The sequence below is a fragment of the Emydura macquarii genome, unplaced genomic scaffold (genome assembly GCF_026122565.2).
Source record: "Emydura macquarii macquarii isolate MOO-44397 ecotype Brisbane River unplaced genomic scaffold, CSIRO-AGI_Emac_v2 contig_1263, whole genome shotgun sequence".
NCBI lineage: Eukaryota > Metazoa > Chordata > Testudines > Chelidae > Emydura > Emydura macquarii.
The window spans coordinates 10,252,074-10,275,048 of NW_027131400.1; the positions used below are offsets into that span (position 1 = coordinate 10,252,074).

The following is a 22,975-nucleotide window of genomic DNA, read 5'->3' on the forward strand; positions in this document are numbered from 1 at the left end:
CTTTGAAGGTTTGAGCAAGGCATTTTATCTGAATTGTACATCAGAGGAAGAGTTGTTATTACTTAATATGCATCCTCATTAGAATTCTTTGGGAAAATGTTTGAGTTAATCAGTTCAAAATAAGTCAATGTATTAATGCAGAAGAGTGGCTAAATACAGAAGTTGGCTTGTGGCTAACTTGAGCATGCAGGCCAAGATGCTGGAGATTGCTTTGCAAGATTTTATTGCCCATTGCTGGTGAGGGAAAACCTTTCACAGGCACCTGACTATTGCTTAGAAGAGCCTTAGATGATGCATATTGCTGGAATGCATATTGCTGGAATGATATGGTGTTACTTGCTGTCTGCTTTAGGGCAGCCAACCAGTGTCAGTGTAGCACCATATTACAAGTCCTAAACATAGAATGGGTATGGATAAACAAGAAAAACAGAGAAGATAATCGTTCGTCAGTAACACATTCAGAATCACTTGAAACTCTATTGACCTTTTGCCTCTAATAAAAAGACTTGCAAGATTAAAAAAGGAAAGATAATAATCATTTGCTTTGTATATGTGTTTAATTTTTTTCCTCATGTTTCTTTTATATCACTTTCAGGAAACCAGGTCTAACGAGGAATCTACTGATGATTCTGAGGTAAGGCTGCGTAAAGGGGCCTCATGGCTGAATACTGCACTGTAGCGTTTAAACTGCATTAAATGCCAGTGTCTTTGTCGATATGCAGGGGAAACAGTTTTTTTGTTGTTTGTTATTTTCTGTTTTGGCAGCTGCTTATTTACAAGAAAAGCTGTGCTTCTGCTGTGGCAGGTGGTTTGAGTTGTGGGCAAATTAATAGCGAAAGTGCAACCTTTTTAAAAAAACAAAACTACTTGATATTAAAGCCTGTGATCACAAGTTTTTAATAAAGTGTATCATGTTGGGAGGTAAAACTTAAATGCATGCATTTCTGCTTTGAACAAATGAAAATGGGATTGACAATGTCATTTCTTTATAGTATATTACATTAAAGAAATGCAACTGATATTTAATGATTTCACAGCCTAAATTTAGTCTTAGTTTATTCAGCACCTGTTTGCCAGATCATATTCTGAAACAAGATTGGCCTATCGACTTGAAATTTTTGCATCGTCAAAGAACTTTAAGTACTGATGTGGTGTTATTGGGTGAGCAGAGGCAAGTGAGCTGAAATCAGTCTGTCTTCTTTCCATACACTTGTGCAGTAGATCCAGATATAGTTGTTGGGTGGGATTGGGTGAAGATCCAATGTATTGTACATACTCTAATTTTGCAGTGTACATGAACACAAGGGTAAAATGGGGGAGGGAGGGATTAGATGGCAGTGCTCTCCCAAGCTCTCCCAGTAGGGTGATGGACAGATGCCATCATGCTGGGCATTGCCTCAGCATGTAGACTAGAACAGTGGTTCTCAACCAGGGGTACGTGTACCTTGGGGGTGCACAGAGATCTTCTAGGGGGTACACCATCTCATCTAGATGTTTGCCTAGTTTTACAACAGGCAACATGAAAAGTACTAGCAAAGTCAGTACAAACTAAAATTTCACATAGTCAGTGACTTGTTTATACTGTTCTATATACTATATCAGTGTTTCTCAACCTGGGGGGTCGCAATTTATTTTATAATTATATGGTAAAAATGAGAAAGTAAGCAATTTTCCAGTAATAGTGTGCTGGGACACTTTTGTATGTCTGATTGTAAGCAAGTAGTTTTTAAGTGAGGTGAAACTCAGGGTACACAAGACAAATCAGCGTCCTGAAAGAGGTACAGAGGTCTGGAAAGGTTGAGAACCATTGGACTAGAACAGGGGTGACCTTTTCTCATTATTGATTAGATAGCTTATTTAAAGTAGCTCCCAGTGCTCCAACCCATGGTGGTGGTAGAAACATTATCTGCTCTTCATCTAGGGGTGAATAACTGCATGGGAGTTTGGGATCTAAGGTTCAGGCAGTGTGTGTGTTTAGGATGTCTAGTCCCCTAGTGCATTTTGCTGGTGGTTTTGAATCCCCTTGGTGAATGTCTAGTGGTGAGTGCTTGAGTCCCCTGTGCTGGGTTGCACTCTCCTTTCTTTAGTGACCCGTGGTGGCTGTGTTTATCCTGGGCTGGATTTTCTTTTTCCTGCGCGACCGTTTTTCCTTCCTGGCTGCAGAGGATCCTATAGTATTATGACTCCTTGGACTCAGCAACTTTGTACCTCCTCCTGCTGTCCCATCCCATCTGCCTGCAAGAAGAGAACTCTGGCTGCAGTTTCAGCTGCTGTTATCCCTGCTGGCAGCTACTGTTAAAGCAGTTACCTGAGCCAGGGCTTTTATGAACCAGTCTTGGTCAGCAACACTCTGGAATTTTGTGACCCCCTTTGTCTGATTGGCCTATGGTAGCGATGGGGATAGTGCTACATGGGATGCAGCACAGAGATGTGCTGTTACAACCTGTTGTGTTCAACAGTGACCTGTTGTCCACTGCTGTCTTCTCTATCTCCTGGAAGTGAACTGTTAGCCTGTGTGTGTGTTTGTTTGTTGTTGCTTTTCAAGCTCTTTGGGAAAGGGATCTCATCTTTCTACTTTTCTAAAGCACCATGTACATTTACAATACAGTATAAATAATTATATATTTATGTGTATATATAATATAAAATTATACATATAGATGGAGCTGGGCAAAAAGTGGGCTGGAATTTGTGTCAGTGTTTTCAGTTTTCCCATCTAGTTAAATTTGGTTAAAAAAACTGTCAAAATTGCTCATGTCAAAAACTTTCAACCAGCTTAAGGCAGTGTACCTTTATGTTAGTCTATAAATACACAGTAGTACCTACTTTTCAGCCCTATATTGGGAAGGTGGATATGACATGTTCTAAATGATCAAATCTTAATTCTGGTCCCTATAAGGACATGTGATGGGTTGTCTTTAAATATTTAGCTGTATAGCATGCCATCACTGTACAACAAGCTTGGAAACAATGTGTAAAAGGTGTTGGGAGTGAACTAATGAAACATGTCCATGATCACTGGATGTCCACATCATTAACTAAACCACTTTCTAGGATCATTCAGGCATAATTATCAAATAGTCTTAATGCATTTGAATGGCCTGCATATACCAAGTGTGGTCAATGGCAGCTTTCATTCTCTTGTTGTGAAATGTATATGGTAATGGACTGGTTTGCCTCTGGTGTCTTCACTTTTTTTCATACTAAACATATTGCATTGTTATGAGATTAGATGTTGGGATTGATAGGCAGTGTTATCTACTGGTTGTAGCAGAGGACTGGACTCACTGAGGGAGTTGCAAGATTTATCTATGAGTAGGGGCAAACCATTTAAATTCCCTGGTTTATACATCAGTAAAATATGTATAACATTTATTACATTAATTTTTTTTAAATAGGCAAGTAACGCTATATTCATAACAAAATTAATGGCAGACAATTGATGTTAGCCTTAGTCCCTTTTAGATTCTTGGCTGTAAGGGTCAATTGCACATAATTAGTATTGTTAGAGGAAGTGGGGTGTCATTGCCCATGTTAAGCTTTAATTTCATGCAAAAATATTCTCTGGTGTGGAAAGGGTGAATGAATAATTGGGTGTGCACACAAGAAAAAAATCCCTCTTCTGTTACTCCTTACTGTGACTTAACAGCACTATCTTGCTCTCTTTTTTTTCCCTATTAGATTGTAAGCTTGTTGAAACAGGGACTCTCTTCATTTTGTTTGTCTGTCAAAACTAAGCACGTTGTCAGCTCTTAATAAACAATGATATACTGCTAATAATTTGCCCAACTGCATAGTGTGCTTTGAGTTATGTGTTCCTTAATTAATGTCAGGATGCTGTTTGTACAGAATCAGTGGCAGAGCATTACAATGGATCTTGGACGTGATGTTTTGTAAGAATGAGTGTTTGCCTATGTGACGTCACACAGCACTTCATTGCAAATCTGGTTTCCACTGGACCTGGAAGTTGAATTTCTAAGGCTCTTTAAATGTGTTTAATATTTTCCTGTTTAAATGAGAATGTCTAAAACACATAGGTATAAATTAGTAGAGGTAGTGCATATCTTCATATGTTCAGCAAACCTTTCAGTGAAGATGGTGGTAGTTATTTGTGTCAACACTCTGCAATTGTAGCAGATCTTTCTTTGTAACTACACTACAATTTACTCTTTTATTTCATATTCTTACATATGATATGGTGTATTATGAGCTTTTTCTTATCATGTAGACAGGATACCATTTATTCTACCATGATATGATGAGCAAACAATATATCTAAAATGGTATTTTAAGTCGCGGGAGAAAAAAATACTTCAGCTGTAAAGTATTTTCACTGCAATCTTGAAGCTCTATCATCTTTTTAAAAAAAAAAAAAACTTGTCATTTTTTAAAATGGCATATGTGATGTACATATACTTCATTTTCCCTGACCCCATAAAACAATCAAATGTGCTACATTTTAGATCCAACAGGTTTGTTTCACAGAAAAGTTCTAGATACGATGTTGCTTCGTTGGCTTATTTAATGTTTTTTACAACACTTGGAGTTGCATATTAGGGCTGTCACATTTGATGAGGCCTTTTTAAAAAAAAAAAAAAAAAAAAAGAATAAACTGACTTTCAACTGTTCATAAACTGTGGAGAAGAAAGTCTGAATAAATTATGTATTGCCTGAAGTGGAATTACTAAGTTTTAATATTACTGTTCTTTCCTGCAGTGTATACATATCTATTAGTGATTACTTATGGCTGAGCTTGTTTTCCCAACCAAATTTTGATTAGATATTGCTGTCTAATTAGCAAAAATCTCCTCAGATGTTTGTTGACTTCATATCAAAGCTTCTTTTCAGACTTGCAATACAAAGTAGTATTAAGTTGAAGTGCAAATTCATGTTTTCCTTAACTTTGTGAGTTGAGTATAATACTCAGCTAGGTTGTTCCTTGACTTTGCAGTTTAGTTCTCTATTGGAAAATCCTGTTGCACTTCATAATGTAATTTACCATTTGGGGTTTGCTTTTTTTAAAAAAGGGATAATGATATTGCACTAGCTCCCTCTGATACCTCCTGTTGCAGAACCTACAACTGGATCTTCTTTTGGATCCTCTCTTCTGAGTAGAGAGTCATTTTATACCTGCTGTTGAAAGTTTCAAAAGCTTTCTTTTGTGCAATGTGCCTACTTGAGCTTTGTTTATATTCAGTTCCTTGATGTCTATCACTCTGGACCCCGATGCTGTTTTGCATTATATCACGATAGCCAACCAGTAACATGGCTTGATAGCTGAGCTACCTCATAGTATCTACATAATGTGACGTAGTCATGAGGCAATCTATGCCGGGAAATCTTGTGAGCTAATGTGGATGTTACTTCTGTAACCACTGTATGTCTGGTGCATGAAATAATTATACTTATCTACAGACTTAATCTGTATTGATGAAAAAAATATATATCACTGGTCTGCACAAGGGAAGTAGCAGATTTCTCAGGTAACTTGATGATATATATGCACATTATAAAGTGGGAAGAATGATTTGGGGCACCACTCTGGAGCTCAAGAAATCTTCAGTTCCTCCTGTCTTAACTACAGACTTTCTCTTGACCATAGGCAAGCACTTCAACTACCTTCTCTCTCAGTTCTCTTCTGTAAAATGGGAATAATAATTTCCAGCCTCATAAAGGTGTTGTAAGGACTAAAAGAATCCAGTGATCATTGTGAGATGCTCAGATACTGCTGTGATGAAGATCATGTAAATACTTCAATATCTGAGATTAGAAGCTTCATGTTTGTTAGCCTGTTGAAGTTTGGTTATGTTTTTTGTAAAGTGTATTTAGATTCATGTCCAATCTTATTTCTTAACGGAATTGTAGTTGCAACAATGTCATAAACCTTTGACAATTGCATTCTGTGCGTGCATGTGTGCTAATATTTGCATGTCTTCCTACTAACCTCAGAAAATGGGCAATCGTTGAGGGCTGCTGACTTAGCTCTGTACTCAACTCCTTAGTTTTCTAGATTACTCTGAACTGATCCAGACCTAATTACAAATGTTTCAAATAAATGCAGCATGTTTTTTTTTTTTTTTTTTAAAAAGGTTTACCTGTTCCTTCTACTTTGCCCACCAAATGTTCCCTTAGTACAAAGCATCAAGCACAGAGGAGCTCTTCTACTGTTGTCATTAAAGCGGCACCATCAACTTGACAAAAAATGAATTAAAAGTAGATTCAGATACCATGCCAGCCCTTGAGTGCATCTTGGCACTTCTTGTATTTCAGCTTCTTTTGTCTGACAATTTACTGTGTTCCCTTTGGAAAGCCACTTAATCTCTCCATGCTTTTCCTACCCCATCTGTAAAAGGGATATTAGTTTGCTTACACCCCCCCTCCCCCGCCCCCTCCCCCCGCTGCTTTGAGATCTACAAATGAAAAAATACAGTGTGTGAATTTCTTAAGTTTTATACACGCTCACACTCTCACACACGCGCACTAGCCAGAGAGAGCTCACTTCTTCCTTCATAACCTAAAGTGAAACCAGCCTTTTAAATGGGTGTGGAGAAAGGGAAACTATGCAATAAAAAAAACAAACCTCTGTTTAATGAGAAAATGTATCATGCAAATAATTTATCAATTTGAGTCAGTGGGATGAGCATTGTAAATAATGTATTGAAGTTTAAATGGAATCTTTTCATACATTAATTTTAAAAACAAGTTAGCTGTGTCTAGTGTCTAAGATTATAATATGCATCGTTATAGGATTGACTTCCAAGAAAAATGGGTTACTGGTTTTACTGCTATATTCTTCTAATATCTGCTGTTCTTGTGTGAAGATTAGATATTTCACTTAATGAGCTATTAATATTAACCAGAAGTGCCAATTCTCCTGTCTGTTGTGAAATATATAAAAGGTAAAAATACTGCCTTGCATGTTACATAAATTAAATGCAATTGTAAAGCTACTGTGTCAACAGTGTGTGCCGATGTGGCCTTCCCAATTCATTGATGTGGATGGAGCAATGCTGAATTTTCTTTTGCAGTAATTTCCTAACCAGTTTCACATTTCAGCGAGTTGATAAAAGTAACTTCAAAAACTATTGTTCCCAAAATTGCACTGTAGGGTATTCATATGCAGTAGATCACAAGATGGCAACAGTTAGTGCCCAAGTAGTGTTCATAAGGGAAACAAATGGTTCTGTTGAAATTCCTTACTCAGCAATGGAAAATGCAGGTAGAAAGGCATATTTTCATTCAGATTTGAATTGACTTAGGCTTTTCCTCCACTATTGGATCTTGCCTGGGATATCAAAAATACAACAAAACATCTTATTTTGCTCTTGAATGCAGTATGTTATGTAATTAGAGTGACTAGGATTATTGTATGCAGTTGAAGATTGAAATGGTTTTATAGTTTCCCAGTGGTTTGGTGCACACAAAATTTCAAGTGAGATAAAACAAATAGACAGTTGAAGTGAAGCCAAATACTGTTGTGGACTATATATTTTTACATGTCACTTAAAAGGATTGTTAATGTGCAGAATGTCATCTATATATTACTTCTGCTTCACAACTTGGTTTATATCCAGACTTGTAGGTGTGAATCTGGAATTGGTGTTCCACACATATTGCGTGACTTTCTTTATACCATGGCAGTGCTGAAAAGAAATAAAACACTGTCTACTTTTACTTTCATCTGTATATGATTTCATTCTTGGAATGCAACCATTTTAATATTTATTCACAGGCAGCCATATCATCGTAATTCCTTGCTCTAGTATACCTACATTTTCCCAAAGCAGCCAAAGGATTAAATAAATCCCCCACAGAAAATGTATCAGGAGGAAAGAAAGAAGAAAAGATTTCTCACACCAATTTTTCTAACATCGGTTTTCTAACAGAGATTGGCATGTTTTTGGTGATTTGGTTTATGAAGAATCATACTGCGGTTCTGTAAGAGGTTATTCACTTCATTTCCTACTCAGAACAGCAGTGTATTTTCACCTTAAAACTATAGAGGTCAATGTTTTTGGGTGCATAAAATACAAGTGGTGCCTTCCTGGCTTGGTAACCTCATTCTAATAACTTTCAATCTGTTGCAGAGCAATAAGTCAGATGAATACAAAATTATTCTTGTACAAGTTAGAAGCTTGAAAGAGTTTTTAATATTTATTTCAAATTCATTTTTAACTAGCTTAGTCTTCCTGGAAAAAGGTGCTATGTTGTCATCCCTGGGAGAGCGAGAGAGTTGTCCTTTCTTTAGCTACGGAGTAGGTATAGGCGGGGCAGTAGCGTACATTCACACTATCTTGCCAGTGATGCTGAATTCTTGTCTAAAGAATCACTTCTGCTGTTGAGAGCATGGCTTAATCTCCATGCGCACTTACTTTTTTGTATCTTTGCTGAGGCTGCCATCCAGGTTGTTAGTTGCGGTGCAGTTCTTCTGTGATGTGGCCATCTGTCAGCTAGGAACTGGCCAGATACCACAAATTCATTTTGATAAGCCTCCAAACAGCCATCAGATGGTAATAACTTTTTGCTAGTGTCACTCTGATCTGAATTTGAACTGATGACTCAGAGATGAAAGGCTCTGTATGCTATTGCTGATACCCTAAATTGTCCAGTAATCTGCATCCCTGCTTTTTAAAAAAAATTCTAATCACAACAGTTTGATTTTTCATTTCTCCTCCCCACTTCTGACCAGAAGGAATTATTTCTTTCTTTGAAATAGGCTCACTAGTGTGAATGGGTTTTGTATAGTCTCATATCAATGTTTACTGCCCAGTATATCTGCAGGCTGGTCCGTCTCTTCCCCCTTCTCCAACTTCTCAACATTTAACTTCAACTGCCTGAAGAAGAGAATAGCTTACTTTAGAGCGTATTCCAGTTTGTTGCTTGGCTGTCCAGCAAATTAGGGTTCTGAACATGAAAGGCCACTAAATATCCATTTTTTCCTTTCTAGCATCCTTTTTTTGATGTACGTCATAGCAATCTGTTTCTGACGACATTGAGAGAAATGTATAAATCACGATCCTAATCCTGACAGCACAGTTTCACCCTTCATAAACTGAGAGAACCCCTCACTCTTTTGGACAGAAACAAAAAGTCTAGAAGCTTTATCCTAATACAGGACAGGGGATGGAAGAGTTATATGTAGTGATGGAGATAGCGAGCATACATCTTCCAAAGCTGGAAATCATACCTCCAGCAGAAAGTGTACATCTGCCTTGAGTAGCCGAGAGCATCAAAATCATGTTGCATATCCTGATTCTGCCTTTGAGGTGATCACTTGTGATTGCAACATGTTAATGCAACAAAATGCTTCATACCTAGCAATTAATTTCCAAACCCCTTTACAAACATTAATCTTTGCATATTGATGCAACATCACAACACAACTGAGGGGTATCCTCACCTCTGGCCAGTTTTGTTCAATTTTTGAAATCAGTAGCTAAACTGCCAATTATTATAGTGGAAACAGGTGCAATATCCTCACCCACATGATCTGATCCCTTACCTGTAGAAGTAAAAGTGCTCTCACCATTACCTCGTCTCTTCTTGGATGTGGGTACCAGTCATATATGCCACAAAGTGAGGCATGGTGGCATGGAGGAAATTGATTTTGATGGACTCTTGCATTGCCAAATGCCAATGTTGCTGAGCACCCATGGTTCAGATCAGAGTCTTATCACCACTGAATACAAGTGTGTCAGGACCGTGACTGAGCCGCTTCCTATGCTGACTGGCTAGTGTGACCTTTGGCCACAAACAGTGTACATTTAACAGTATGAGATGCAGCATGGTCTAGTGGACTGAGAGCAATGGATTCCTCTCCATTCTGGTACGAACTCCCTGTGTGGACGTGGTCAAGGCACGTACTCCAAATCTGACAGACACTCATATGTAGTGGTGATAAACACCCAATTTGGGAGTGTGTGCACAATCCATTGTCCATCTCTGGGTTTGCTGCCACGTTTTGTGGTGACCAGGGATCCTTTAAATTTTTGGAGTAATTGTTTTGCAGGCCTATCTGCCTATGCTCAGGCTGTGCTATTAATACTGTTGGCAGCACAGGCATCTGAATGGAATCCTAATGTTGCTCTTAAAAGTGGTACATATTTTTATAGGCCTTCACTCCATCCAAATCAACTGTGGGAATTTTTTCAAAGACACACACATTTGATTGATGCATAATTTCCCTAGAAGTGAGCATACAGAAATTATTTATATGTTGGGGACTACTCAAACTGATATGCCTGATATGGGACCTTGAGCTGACCAAAAAGTAATGGATTGCCTAGATAACTGAATACTGCTAGATACCTTTTGATGAAGTTTGTGCTTCCATATAGAGAGGAAGGCAAGTAATTCTCCCTGGATACAGTGTAAAAGTACAGAAGTCTTGTAAGTTTCTTTATCAGTTGAAGAATTCTTGTGACAAGTGAAGCTGCTCTGAGCCAGCTCACAAAGGGTATGTTTTATGCGCTTCGCATAACCATAAGAAGTTCTATGAACCTTTATGCTAGACTGAGAACAAGTGGGGAGAATAATTGGAGGCGGTAATTCTCCATTGGCTTCACTTAGAATCTTTGTGCAGCTCCTAAACTAGTATTGCCAGAAGTATAGCACAAGTACTGTCAATAAAACAACCAGCTCGCTCAAATTTCTTTTCTCTGTGGTACAGTGATCACTATTAAAAAGTCCAAAACTTGTCTACAGATGTCTTTATCCTTCAGTATTATCCTCTTTGGTTTTAATAGGATTACAGTGCCTAACTCTTCCCTTATATTCTTTAAGCCTGAATTAATCAAACGTACTGTATGAAATCATCTTGTGGTTGACTGCTGTCTAGCTTGAAACATGGCATCTTAGTTTTACTCAGTTGCTTGTTCTGAAACCGGAAGTTATCTGACAGATAGTCTGGCGAGAGTTAGTGGTGAGAAATTACTTCTTCCTCATCTGGGATGCCCTGCTAAAAAGCATGTGTCCTGTTGCAGCAAAGCCTTTAAGTATGTGCATCGTCACATTGTAAATCCCTTCTGCGAGATAACTTTTTTGTCTAGTTACGCATATGTTGTTAATGCATTGCTGGATCAGGGCCTAGAACTGTAAGGGCCACAATATTAGTTGGGATCCGGAAGAAGCTATGCAGCAAAGACAAAGGATGTTGATTAAAGTTTATTTCCATGAAAGGCTTTATTTGCAATATGCGAGGTAGGCTTTGAAACTCATAAGGACAAATCATGGAGGAAGGATGGCAGTTTAATTATGTTATGGACATTGACAATTCAGCATCCACAACAGTAGAGCATATAGTCTATGTGACAGACTATCCTGTGGGCAAAGCCCATGCTGCAGGAACAAATATACACTAATGGAGTAACTCAAGAAACATTCCACAGATTCTCTCTTGAGATCTTCTTTGTAAGGACCTTATTTCAGTTTTCGCTGTTCAGGGGTTCTACAGCAATCCTTCCTGTAGGCAAAGTTGGGAATGACTGATTCAGAACATCTCAAGAGAATTAGGTTATGAACTTAGCGTTGAGAAATCTGAGTGCTCTTCCTCTAGCGAACCTGGCCTTTTTAAGACTTACTGCCACCTTTTTAGCTCTCCGTAGTTTATTTTAATCTTGAAGAAGGGTTGGTAGTCAGCTTCATACAGACAGATTTGAGGAATGGAAAGAGGAGCATCTTTCCATTTGACTTAAGGAATTCAAGATTAGCAAAAGATACAGCTCTTATTAGTTTGTTTTGTGTATGGCTTTCAGTAGGAAATATTCACAGGTCATTGGAAAAGATCTTTATAGTATATATTGGGTGTTTTCATTCTCAGAATTAGAAAATATAAGGGAAATAGAACAGCAGAAAAAGCAATGGAAAATAATTTTTAAAATGGTGTCTCCTATGCTCTACAAATTGGTAATTATGCTATAGCATGGCTGTTCCATCTTTTTTGTTGTTGTTTTACTTCAACCAAGATTTAAAACTCTCATGTGCAGAGAGCTTCAAACATTTTCTTCTGTATAGTACATATTTTTTTACCTTCTAACTTTGGATATTTAAAGTGCTATTTGAATAACACAACAAATATATTTGACAAGAATTTCAAAACCCTGATGTGTTATGAAGCATTAGTTCTCTGGGTTACAAAAATGTGAAAAACATGTTAAGCTACAGTACAAGTAACAGTGATATAAAATTTATTTCCAAATGTTTGAGAGTCCTAGGATGGTTTAAAGGACTTGTCTTTTAATTAAAAGTGCCATACACTTAGCAAAAATCCATGTTAGTTGAAAAATTGATTTTTTTTTTTTTTTTTTTTTTTTGAAGCGGAGTTTTCTTGTATGGGGTAAATGTCACTCTGTTCATATCTTAGCTTTGCTGCCAGTCAGGACTTGTACTATTCCACCAGGTTGTCATAGAAACGAAGCTGTCATCTCAACTCAGGCTGCTGATGGTTTTATTTGTAGGTTTGCAGGATTATTAAAATTTAACAAAAATTATTGATTTGCTTTTTATTAACGCTGGCTTGTGTTTACTTTAGAAGTTCAGGCTGCATAAAAGCTTTTCCTGATAGGAAAATATTTGTAAAATGTTAAACTCGGGTACATTAAATATGTTTGACGTTTTCCCTCTTATTAAGAATGCGATTGTCTGTAGCAATAGAGTAAACTTGTATTTTTTTTAAAAATCATTTTTCATTTCCTTTGTTTACAGCAATCTCTCAAAAATCTCTCATTCACCTTTTGCCAGACTTTTACTTAACACAAAAGATACCTGTCAGAAAAGCATGAAGTGGGTACATCATTGTAGCTAATATTTGAAGTTTTCATTTTATTTACATTTTCTTGAAGCCTGGCAGAATGCTTCAGTGCACTGAGTTTGAAAGTATAAATTTTCTGTATATGCATGTGCAGGAGAAGTTATTTAGTTTTCACTCATAAATAAGACAGGCAAAACTTATTTACAGTAACTCTATCTAACGGCCCCTGGATGAATGCTTTTATGCAAAATATTTGAGAGACTAGAATTAACTTTTCACATTGGTTGCACATATGATGTCCAGACTTCAGCAACATGTGGAATCTTATTATAAACACTAGATGCCTAGAATTGAATTTTTACTTCAAACATTTATGTCAGATGCACAGTTCACTGATGCATTTCAAGTGTAGTCTTTGTAGTGACGAAAGAAATACAGTAATATATTAATTGCTGTAAAATATATAAATAAAAACTACTTTGTTTTCTTGCTTTTTTACAATTTTCTTCTATTAAGGATTTGGAAACACTGGTAACTTAGTTGACTTTTATATACGGCACTCTAATTTGACATTGTCATTCTGACTGGTAACAACTTTGTTCAATGTTGGATTTACTGAATAAAATTGTTTCTTGCTGGACATTTTGACATTGCACTTCAGACAACTATGTCACGGTTGTTGACATCCCTCTATTAATTCCTTTTGTATTCTGCCATAAAGCTCTCTAACAATTTTTAAAAGCACCTTTTCTTCTAGCATGTATACAATAAATTGGCGGCATGAAATATTGAATTTCTACCACAAGTTCAGATTTTTATTGTGTTTTCCGGCAAAGAACATATATCATGATAACATGGGAAATAATAGTTTAAACAGTCTCAGTAGTTTATTATATTAAATGATCATATTGGCTTTTAGTACAGGAAAAGACTGGTTTGTTTTTACTTCAAGAAAGGGTTAATTAACATAATGTTCTTTTTGTTTCTCCATTGGGAGTTATATAGCTTTTACCATCATTAGACATGGAAAAAACATAGCACATCTATAGCACCTTTTGTCTGAAGCTCTTATTATGCTTTATGAATATTAATTGAACCTCAAACACCTCTTTTGAAGTCAATATTAGAATCATTTCGCCCATCAGTGGGGTGGAACACCGGAGCTGTTTTAACAGTGCACAGCAATGATATACATCAATTTTAGGGCAGGAAGTGAAAAAGAATACTATATCCAGTATATATACAATCCTTTCATATTTTTGATGGTGTTCTCATTCTAATTGAGAATGGGGGATATCATTGCAGATATATTACTTCATAGTGAGGATGCTTTGGAACATACTGTATCAAATGAAGCTATTAAATATAACGTTTATCCATCTTACAGCAATAGGCCATTTTGGTATAGATAAACACCTGAGCACTATATTGCACCTTGGGAATTTATTTATAAAAGGTACATAACTAGATTTTTTTTGTTTTTTGTTTGTTTTAATCAGGTAGCAAAGAGATAACAAGGTTGGTTTGAGGCTCTAGAAAGGTGCTTGATCACAGTTTATCCATATGAAATTTACTGTTTCCAGATATTTCTCGGATAGCTTTGCAGCAAATTTTCTACTTTTTTTTGTTTGTTTGAACATAAAACCCATTGACATGTCTTATAAAGCTAACATATTCCTAGTAGATATTTTTATTTTTATTTACAGCATTTTGTGTCTATCCTTCCTACAGAGATGCAGCATCTTGTAAAGGTCTCAAGTTTCTTGTAATGTGCATGCTTCAACTCAGAGCTAAAAGTGGCTACAACTGCATACCTAAATTTTTTTATCATCGACTTTTCCATATTCATACTTATTTTTTTTTCTTAATTGGGAATGAGTAGCTTTTATTTAACAAAGTACCCATGTACATTTTCCTGCTTGTTACAAATCAACTAAGTGCCTCTTACAGTTTAACTGTATTGATTTACTTATTTACAGTATTTATTTGCATCCAGAACTCTGGTACCAGTCATTGGAATGATAAATGTAGTGGCTGTTGTTGAGAGATCATAGGGAACCATCTATGGCTGTTGCTGTGTGGTAGTATTAGGGGATCTCTAAGTATTTGGTATTGAAGTTAAATTAAATTAAAAAAAAAAATCTCTTTTCCCTCCCTGTCCCCCAAACTCTTAATAATATAGGAAGATGAGAGTGAAGAAGAACCCAAGCTGAAGTATGAAAGGCTTTCTAATGGAGTGACTGAAATTCTCCAAAAGGATGCAGCCAGTTGCATGACGGTGCATGAAAAGGTATCTTTTTTTTTTTTTTTTTTCTGTGTGGGAATATGAAATAACTGTTGACTTGCTTTTTAAATATCTATCTGTTTATATGTTATCTCTATCAAAAAAAAAAAAAAGTTAGAGATTTTTGTTATGTACAAGTACTGCCAAATCTAAAGATCATCTCTTTTAAGTACAGTGGAAGCAACTGTAATATCAGTTTATTTAATAGTAACCTCATGTTGGGCATCTCTCTCTCTAGGGGTAAGAGGTGAGACTTCAGTCCTCAGTATTTTATAAGGTGCAATGTTTATATGACCTACTGCATGACTTAGTTCTAATTAAAAGACTGTATAATGAGCTAGATTCGGGATACAGTCTCAACGATGCTTTATCAAGTAAAGAATTCAGCACTTTCTGAATCATTCAAAACAAACTCAGTCATGCCAGGCACTGATTAAGTGGGAGAGGTATTCATCTGTGGACGACCACCGAAGTTTTGTTAATAAAACAGGAAAGTAATTAAAATACATTAATTTGTGATCCTTTACAAGCAACCTAGACTCAGTAGCCTCAGACAAGAGGGTAGGACTCAAACTCTGTACTAATAACATTAGTCTAAAAAACACAACAGCAAGAGAACACTGAAGATAGAAGGACTTGCAGTGATTGGAATAAAAGTACGGTTTTGTGAGATGAAGATGGAGTGGAAACTTCAGCTACGATTCTAGTAACTCGTGTCTGAATCAGCTAAACAGTTTTTTTCTTTTTCTGAATTTACTTGTCTTTAGTAATATTTTTTTTTTAAAATTGAAAGACAAGGTGCTGTAACATTTGAAAGTCTATAACTTCAATGACTGTTATCAAACAGATATTATAATTACAATATATAAAAGCTATAATCTATATATACAGCGGTATTTGGTTTGGGTTTTTTTTTAATATATAAATTTTCTGACAGACTATCATGCTTCCTTACCAGCTACCATTGTGGTGTCTATCTGATATGTTTTGTTATATGTTCAAGCTTAAGACTTGTGCTATGTATTTCTTTACTCAAAATACTAGTGCAGCTGCTCAAGAGGCATTTTTAAGGTAGTTACAGTTCACATTTTAAACTGAAGATCTTTTAACTGTCAGAATGAAAAACTGAGAGTCTCTCTCTTAAACATTTAAAAACTTAAAATCAAACAGATACTTTGAAAATTGGAAAGGAACTGCTCCTAGTCTGGGATCTTTTTTCAGTGTTAAGTGAATTTCTAAAGCCAACTGATAAATAAAATTTTATATATATGGAAGTTCGCAGAATACAATCTTAACTAGAGGATCACAAAGAGTGACCTTACAGTAAGGCTGTTTTAAGTATCCAAACACTCTTAGATTTCTAGCGAACTAGATACACTATTTATGAGGAGGATCAATGCTATTAGAAGCTAGGGGATGGGTCTTTTGGGAATTGGTCTGTTACAAAAGAGGGCCTAAAAATGAAGGTGGAGTGCAAGGTTTTTTTGGGGATAAGGGAATTTGTCAACCCATATAGAGTTGTCATGAATAAAATTATAATCCTATTATACATGTAATTCTGATCAGAACAATTTGGGCTTTGTTGCGAGTTCTAAAATCTGGTTTATGTATTCAGACTAATTTCTCCCCAGAATTATTTTTTCTTTCAATGCTATAGCATCATATTTTCACCAGGCTTGCTGTATGCGCTGGATGACTAATCGTCCTGGCACCTGGTGCATTCAAGCAGGCCTGTGCAGTGGAATAGTCATACCTAGTTATGTCTGCACACCTGATGTTTTATTAACCAGTATTGATTTTTTTTTACCCGGGGGACTTTTTTCTTCCTGAAAAAAGGCAACCTTGCAGGAGTGAAAGGCATTGCAGAGGATGAATTTCTAATGAACCCCTTCTTTCCCTTTTTTGACTCCTCTTTAATGTAGCTTCATATTTTAAGTGCCTGAACTGAAATTTCATTTTAAGCAATTCCATTTTGATAAATCCTTTTAAACCTTGACTTTCTGTAAGGTTATTTTTTAAAGATTGTGCTGCTTGACTGACACGCTTAGTAGTGCCTGTAAATTTGAGCATTTCATTATAGGTTGCAATGAAGCATGCTCACATGCAGTGAAATACAGAGAATTTAGGAGCCTAGACCATTTGAGTAATGCTAAAAAGAGAAAAAAGAAAAACCATCTGTCATATATTAAGTAGTACTGAAGTTTCTGCTGGTTTGTTTAGGGGTAGTTCACGCAGTTAAACTAACTGAGGGTCCCTTGAAATCATTTTCCTTTTTACATCTATCAGATGTGTAGTTCTGTTAAATGTATTTGTTGAGAGCCTAATTATGACAAAGTATTTATCATAGTGTAAAACAGGGTGAACGCATACATCATTAAATGTAGAAATATCATAATGTCAAGGAAAATAAACAAACTGGATAATATTAAGTACATTTAGATCTTTATATAGCTTTCCATGTTACCGGTATTCTGTGTAATAATGGTCTAATAGTTGGTAGCTTTGCTTTTGAATATTTATTTTAATGGCAAAGAAGAGTTATAAGTAAATAGATAGTGTCTTAATTATTTCCATAGCTTTATTTTCAAGTGTGTATTAGCCCTTGCTTTCACCTGCATTTTTAATTTGCTTCCACAGTCCATCAGGCAATGTGTACAGAATATAGGCACACCATTAGTTGTCACTAGATGAGGGTCCCCATGACTCATTCTGACAGCTAACCTGCATGATCACAATAATATGGGCTTCAAGCCCTGTTTTATTCTTTAGGTGCATCCAAAATAAGCTTCGTCCATAGAATATTTTCTTTCATGTTGTTGTTAAAAATTAATCTACTGAACATCCTGGAGTTCTTTAGTTGTGTTTTTGTTTTTCATGTGTTTGTTTTTTTAGTTGTAATGTATTTATTTAGTCAGTCTCTCTCTTTTTTCTTATCACAGTTTTTGGCACTGGGCACACATTATGGCAAGGTTTATTTACTTGATGTCCAGGGAAACATCACCCAAAAGATTGAGATTGTAAGTACAACATAATTTAGAACAAGTTTAATGGAACGCAAAATATTGTGATGTACCAAATAGTAAATACATTTCTGGCTCTCAGTATACCTGAAATTTTAAAAATAATTAAAAAAAACCTCCTCCTAATATGAGTATGGAAAAAGACATTGCAGCACATTCTTATGTGGACACACCTCAGAATGCATGCAGGATGTGGTCATCATTACTACAGAAAAGGATATACATATTTATTATTGTAGTTAATGATAATCTACCTACTCTAGAGGCTCTTGACTTGCATAAGGTATTAGCCCACTTATTAGCCGACTATTGTCGATTGTTAGTATGTGTGCTATCATCTTATCGAGATGCCAAAAGTAATTGAAAATTGATTGATTGCCTTGCTAGTTCAGTTTATCTACTGCAAATATATAAAGCTAATATTTTATGTGAATGTTTTGAAGCTTAGATTCTTAAGGGATTGTATTGATTGAAGGAGAAGAGGCAGACTTTTTTTTTTATTGTTGTTCCTGGAATCAGTGAGGATGAATGAAATGTTGAATTTAAAGCTGTATTGTAAAGTTTTAAATGCACGTTTTTAAAGTATGGAGAGTTTTGTGTGTATCTGTGTGTGTGTGTGTGTGTTTACACACCCAAAATAAAACAAAGAAAAAAGAAATGAATGCTTTTTTCTGGTATTGTCACAAATTCCAGCGGGCAGACATCACTTTTTCAGAAGCAGTGTCAGCTCTTGTCAAAGTATCCATCACAAGATGTCGACATGTTGGCAAAATAGAACACGTGTTCTGAAGCTGACACAGCTAGCTGCACATGAAAGGTGAAATTTTATTTTTAAAAAATATAATTATATGATTTTTTCCAAAAAAATAAAAAACACCAAAAAAAAAAAATTGTCCCAAGAACAACCTTGGAAGGAAATTTTAGATATTATAGTGGTCAGATTTGACTTTACTTGAGATTAGTGAAAGTAAAGTTAATTGTGTTCTTGTATTTCTTAAATTTTGTATGCTCCATCAGCCCAACAGGATAGATGCTGACTGCCTTTAATAGAGTCATAGATTCCAAGATCAGAAGGGACCATTGTGATCATATAGTCTGATCTCCTGTATAACACAGGCCATAGAAATTCTCCAGAATACTTTTAGGAGAAGAAGGACTTTGACTGGCTACCTTCCTTGTTCTGATTACTTTACACATGTGCTATTTGCCAAAGAGAGAGATACTTGTAATTTTCACTCCAATCTGATTTATTTGAGAAAGATCAGATAAGAGTTTTATCTAGAACCCAATTTCTTCATTTAAAAGGTACGCATTAAGGGACTGATCCAAAACCTATTAATATCTATTAGAGTCTTTCCCCTGGATTGAGACCTGAAATGCATGTGCCTGGTAGTTATATTTACCCCACAGATGGACTCTGTCTCATGTTTCTGAAACACTTTATTTTGTTGCACGTCTCCTCTTCCCACAGTCCCACAACTAGTGATCACTAATACCCCAATCCTACAAGGTGATCCACGTACCTGTGCAAAGCCCCATTGATTTCAGTAGGGCATGCTGCGTGGGCATAAAGATTCACCTGCGCAGATCCCAGGCAGAGTCTGAACCTAAAAATAAGATGTCTCTCCTACCAGGAAACAGAGGCAAAAAACAATCTCATCCCTCAAAGTGTGTTTGCGTGCTATCAACAGCTACTGTTTTATATTTGTTATAGTAAATTTAAGGGAGGTTATGTAAGCTTTTCTATTCTAAAGTCCGTTTTTCCTTACTTATAACACTCCTAAAATTTTACTGTTCCAGGCTGAAGTTTTCTAGGTCTTGTTTATTTGTAAGGATGATTTTTTTTTAAAACTCCTGAGTTAAAAAATAGTTCTGTTGACATACTGGGTTGAGAACTGTGTGTGTGTGGGGGAAGGGGGAGGAACTTTTCCTGTTCAGTTTTACTATCTTTAAATTTTTTCCATCTTTTTTGAGCAGTTGTAATGCATCAGTAGTTTAGAACAGAAAGCTGAAGTTTAGCAAGGTTTAGGAAGAAGAGGTGTCTTTTAAGATTCTGATGAAAATTGTTTTTGATTTGACAGAGCTATGTTAAAAATTGTAGTGTAATATAGTAGTAAACATGGATAGAGACCTCTCTAAGACTTTTAATGAAGTAAATACTATTGGGAACTGTGTGATTATGGGAGATTTTAACTTCCCAGATATAGACTGGAAGACAAATGTTAGTAGTGATAATAAGGCCCAGATTTTCCTGGATGTGATAGCTGACAGATTCCTTCACCAAATAGTTACTGAATCATCAAGAGGGGATGCCATTTTAGATTTGGTATTGGTGAGTAGTGAAGACCTCATAGAAGAATTGGTTATAGGGAACAACCTTGGTTCGAGCGACAATGAGCTAATTCAGTTCTAACTAAATGGAAGGATAAACAAAAATAGATCTGTGACTAGGGTCTTTGACTTCAAAAGGGCTAATTTTAAAAAATGAAGGGAATTGGTTGGGGAAGTGGACTAGACTGAAGAACTCAAGAACTCATGGATCTCAAGGTGGTGGAGGCTTGGAATTACTTCAAGTCAAAGTTGCAGAAACTATCTGAAACTTGCATCCCAAGGAAGGGGAAAAAATTCATAGGCAAGAGTTGTAGACCAAGCTGGATGAGTAAGCATCTCAGATGGATGATTAAGAGAAAGCGAAAGCCTACAAGGAGTGGAAGATGAGAGGGGATCAGCAAGGAAAGCTACCTCTTGGAGGTCAGAACATGTAGAGATAAAGTGAGAAAGGCCAAAAGCCAAGTAGAGTTGGACCTTGCAAATAGAATTAAAATTAATAGTAAAAGGTTCTATAGCCATATAAATAGGAAAACGAAGAAAGAAGAGTGGGACTGCTAAGCACTGAGGATGGGGTGGAAGTTAAGGATAATCTAGGCATGGCCAAATATCTAAACAGATACTTTGCCTCCGTTTTTAATGAGGCTAATGATGGTCTGGAGATAGTGGTAGGGTGGCTAATGGGAATGAGGATATGGAGGTAGAAATTACCACATCTGAGGTAGAAGTCAAACTTGAACATCTTAGTGGGACTAAATCGGGGGGCCAGATAATCTCCATCCAAGAATATTAAAGGAACTAGCACATGAAATTGCAAGCCCATTAGCAAGGATTTTTAGCAAGAATCTGTAACCTCGGGCTGTACTGTATGACTGGAGAATTGCTAACATAGTTCCAATTTTTAAGAAAGGGGGAAAAATGTGATCTGGGTAACTATAGGCTTGTTAATTTGACTCAGTAGTATGCCAGGTCTTGGAAAAAATTTTAAGAGAAAGTAGTTAAGGACATCGAGGTTAACAGTAATTGGGATAAAATACAACATGGCTTTACGAAAGGTAGATCGTGTCAGACCAACCTGATCTCCTTTTTTGAGAAGATAACAGATTTTTTAAACAGAGGGAATGCAATGGATCTAATTTACCTAGATTTCAGTAAGGCATTTGATATGCTTCCGCGTGGGGAATTATTAGTTAAATTGGAAAAGATGGGGATTAATATGAAAATTTAAAGGTGGATAAAGAACTGGCTAAAGGGCAGACTACAACGGGTCATACTAAAAGGTGAACTGTCAGGCTGGAGAGGTTACTAGTGGAGTTTCTCAGGGATCGGTCTTGGGACCAATCTTATTTAACCTTTTTATTACTGGCCTTGGCACCAAAGGTGGGAATGCACTAATAAAGTTTGTGCATGACACAAAGTTGGGAGGTATTGTCAATACAGAGAAGGATTAGAATATCAAACAGGAAGATCTGGATGGTCTTGTAAACTGGAATGATAGAAGCAGGATGAAATTTAATAGTGGAAAATGCTAGGTCATGCATTTAGGGAATAACAACAAGAATTTCTGCTGTAAGCTGGGGATGCATCAGATGGAAGTGACAGAGGAGAAGGAACTGGGTGTATTGGTTGATCACAGGATGACTATGATCTGCCAGTGTGATGTGGCCGTGAAAAAAGCTAATGCGGTCCTTGGATGCATTAGATGAGGTATTTCCAGTAGAGAGAGGGAGGTGTTAGTACTGTTTATACCAGGCGCTGGTGAGACCTCATCTGGAATACTGTATGCAGTTCTGATCCTCCATGTTTAAGAAAGATGAATTCAAACCTGAACAGGTGAAGAGAAGGGCTACTAGGATAATGCGCAGAATGAAAAACCTGCCTTACAAGAGGAGACTCAAAGAGCTTGGCTTGTTTAGCCTAACCAAAAGAAGGTTGAGGGGAGATATGATTGCTGTCTATAAATACATCAGAAGGATAAATACCAGGGAGGGAGAGGAATTATTTAAGTTCAGCGCCAATGTGGACACAAGAACTAACGGATATAAACTGGCCATCAGGAAGTTTAGACTTGAAATTAGATACAGGTTTCTAACCATCAGAGGAGTGAAGTTCTGGAATAGCCTTCCAAGGGGAGCAGTGGGGCAAAAAACCTAGCTGGCTTCAAAACTGAGCTTGATAAGTTTATGGAAGGGATGGTATGATGGGACAGCCTAGTTTGGCAATTGACTGATCTTTGACTACTGGTGGTAGATATGCCAATGGCCTGTAAAGGGATGTTAGATGGGGTGGGTTCCTAGTTATCACAGAGAATTCTGTCTTGGGTATGTGGCTAGCAAGTCTTGCCCACAAACTCAGGGTTTAACTGATTGCTGTATTTGGGGTCAGGAAGGAATTTTCCCCCAGGGCATGTTAGCAAGGCTCTGGGGGGTTTTCACCTTCCTCTGTAGCATGGGGCACGGCTTACTTAATGGTGGATTCTCTGTACCTTAAAGTCTTTAAACCATGATTTTAGGCCTTTAATAACTCATTCATAGCTTAGAGGAAAATTACAGGAGTGGGTGGGTGAGGTTCTGTGGCCTGCATTGTACAGGAGGT

At 36.7% G+C, this 22,975-nt stretch overlaps 1 protein-coding gene across 3 annotated transcripts in view; it reads left to right on the forward strand.

Annotated features, from left to right (window-relative positions):
- Positions 1–22,975, forward strand: part of VPS41 (VPS41 subunit of HOPS complex) — a 150,199-nt gene that overhangs the window by 5,082 nt on the left and 122,142 nt on the right. For 2 of the 3 annotated variants that reach the window (XM_067550400.1, XM_067550402.1), the window contains exons 1-3: positions 518–634; positions 14,931–15,038; positions 17,972–18,049. In XM_067550400.1, coding sequence (XP_067406501.1) covers positions 551–634; positions 14,931–15,038; positions 17,972–18,049 — 270 coding nt within the window. In that variant the 5' untranslated portion in view covers positions 518–550. Of the gene's footprint in view, positions 1–517; positions 635–14,930; positions 15,039–17,971; positions 18,050–22,975 lie in introns of those variants that run through there. The other variant, XM_067550401.1, reaches the window with a different exon arrangement.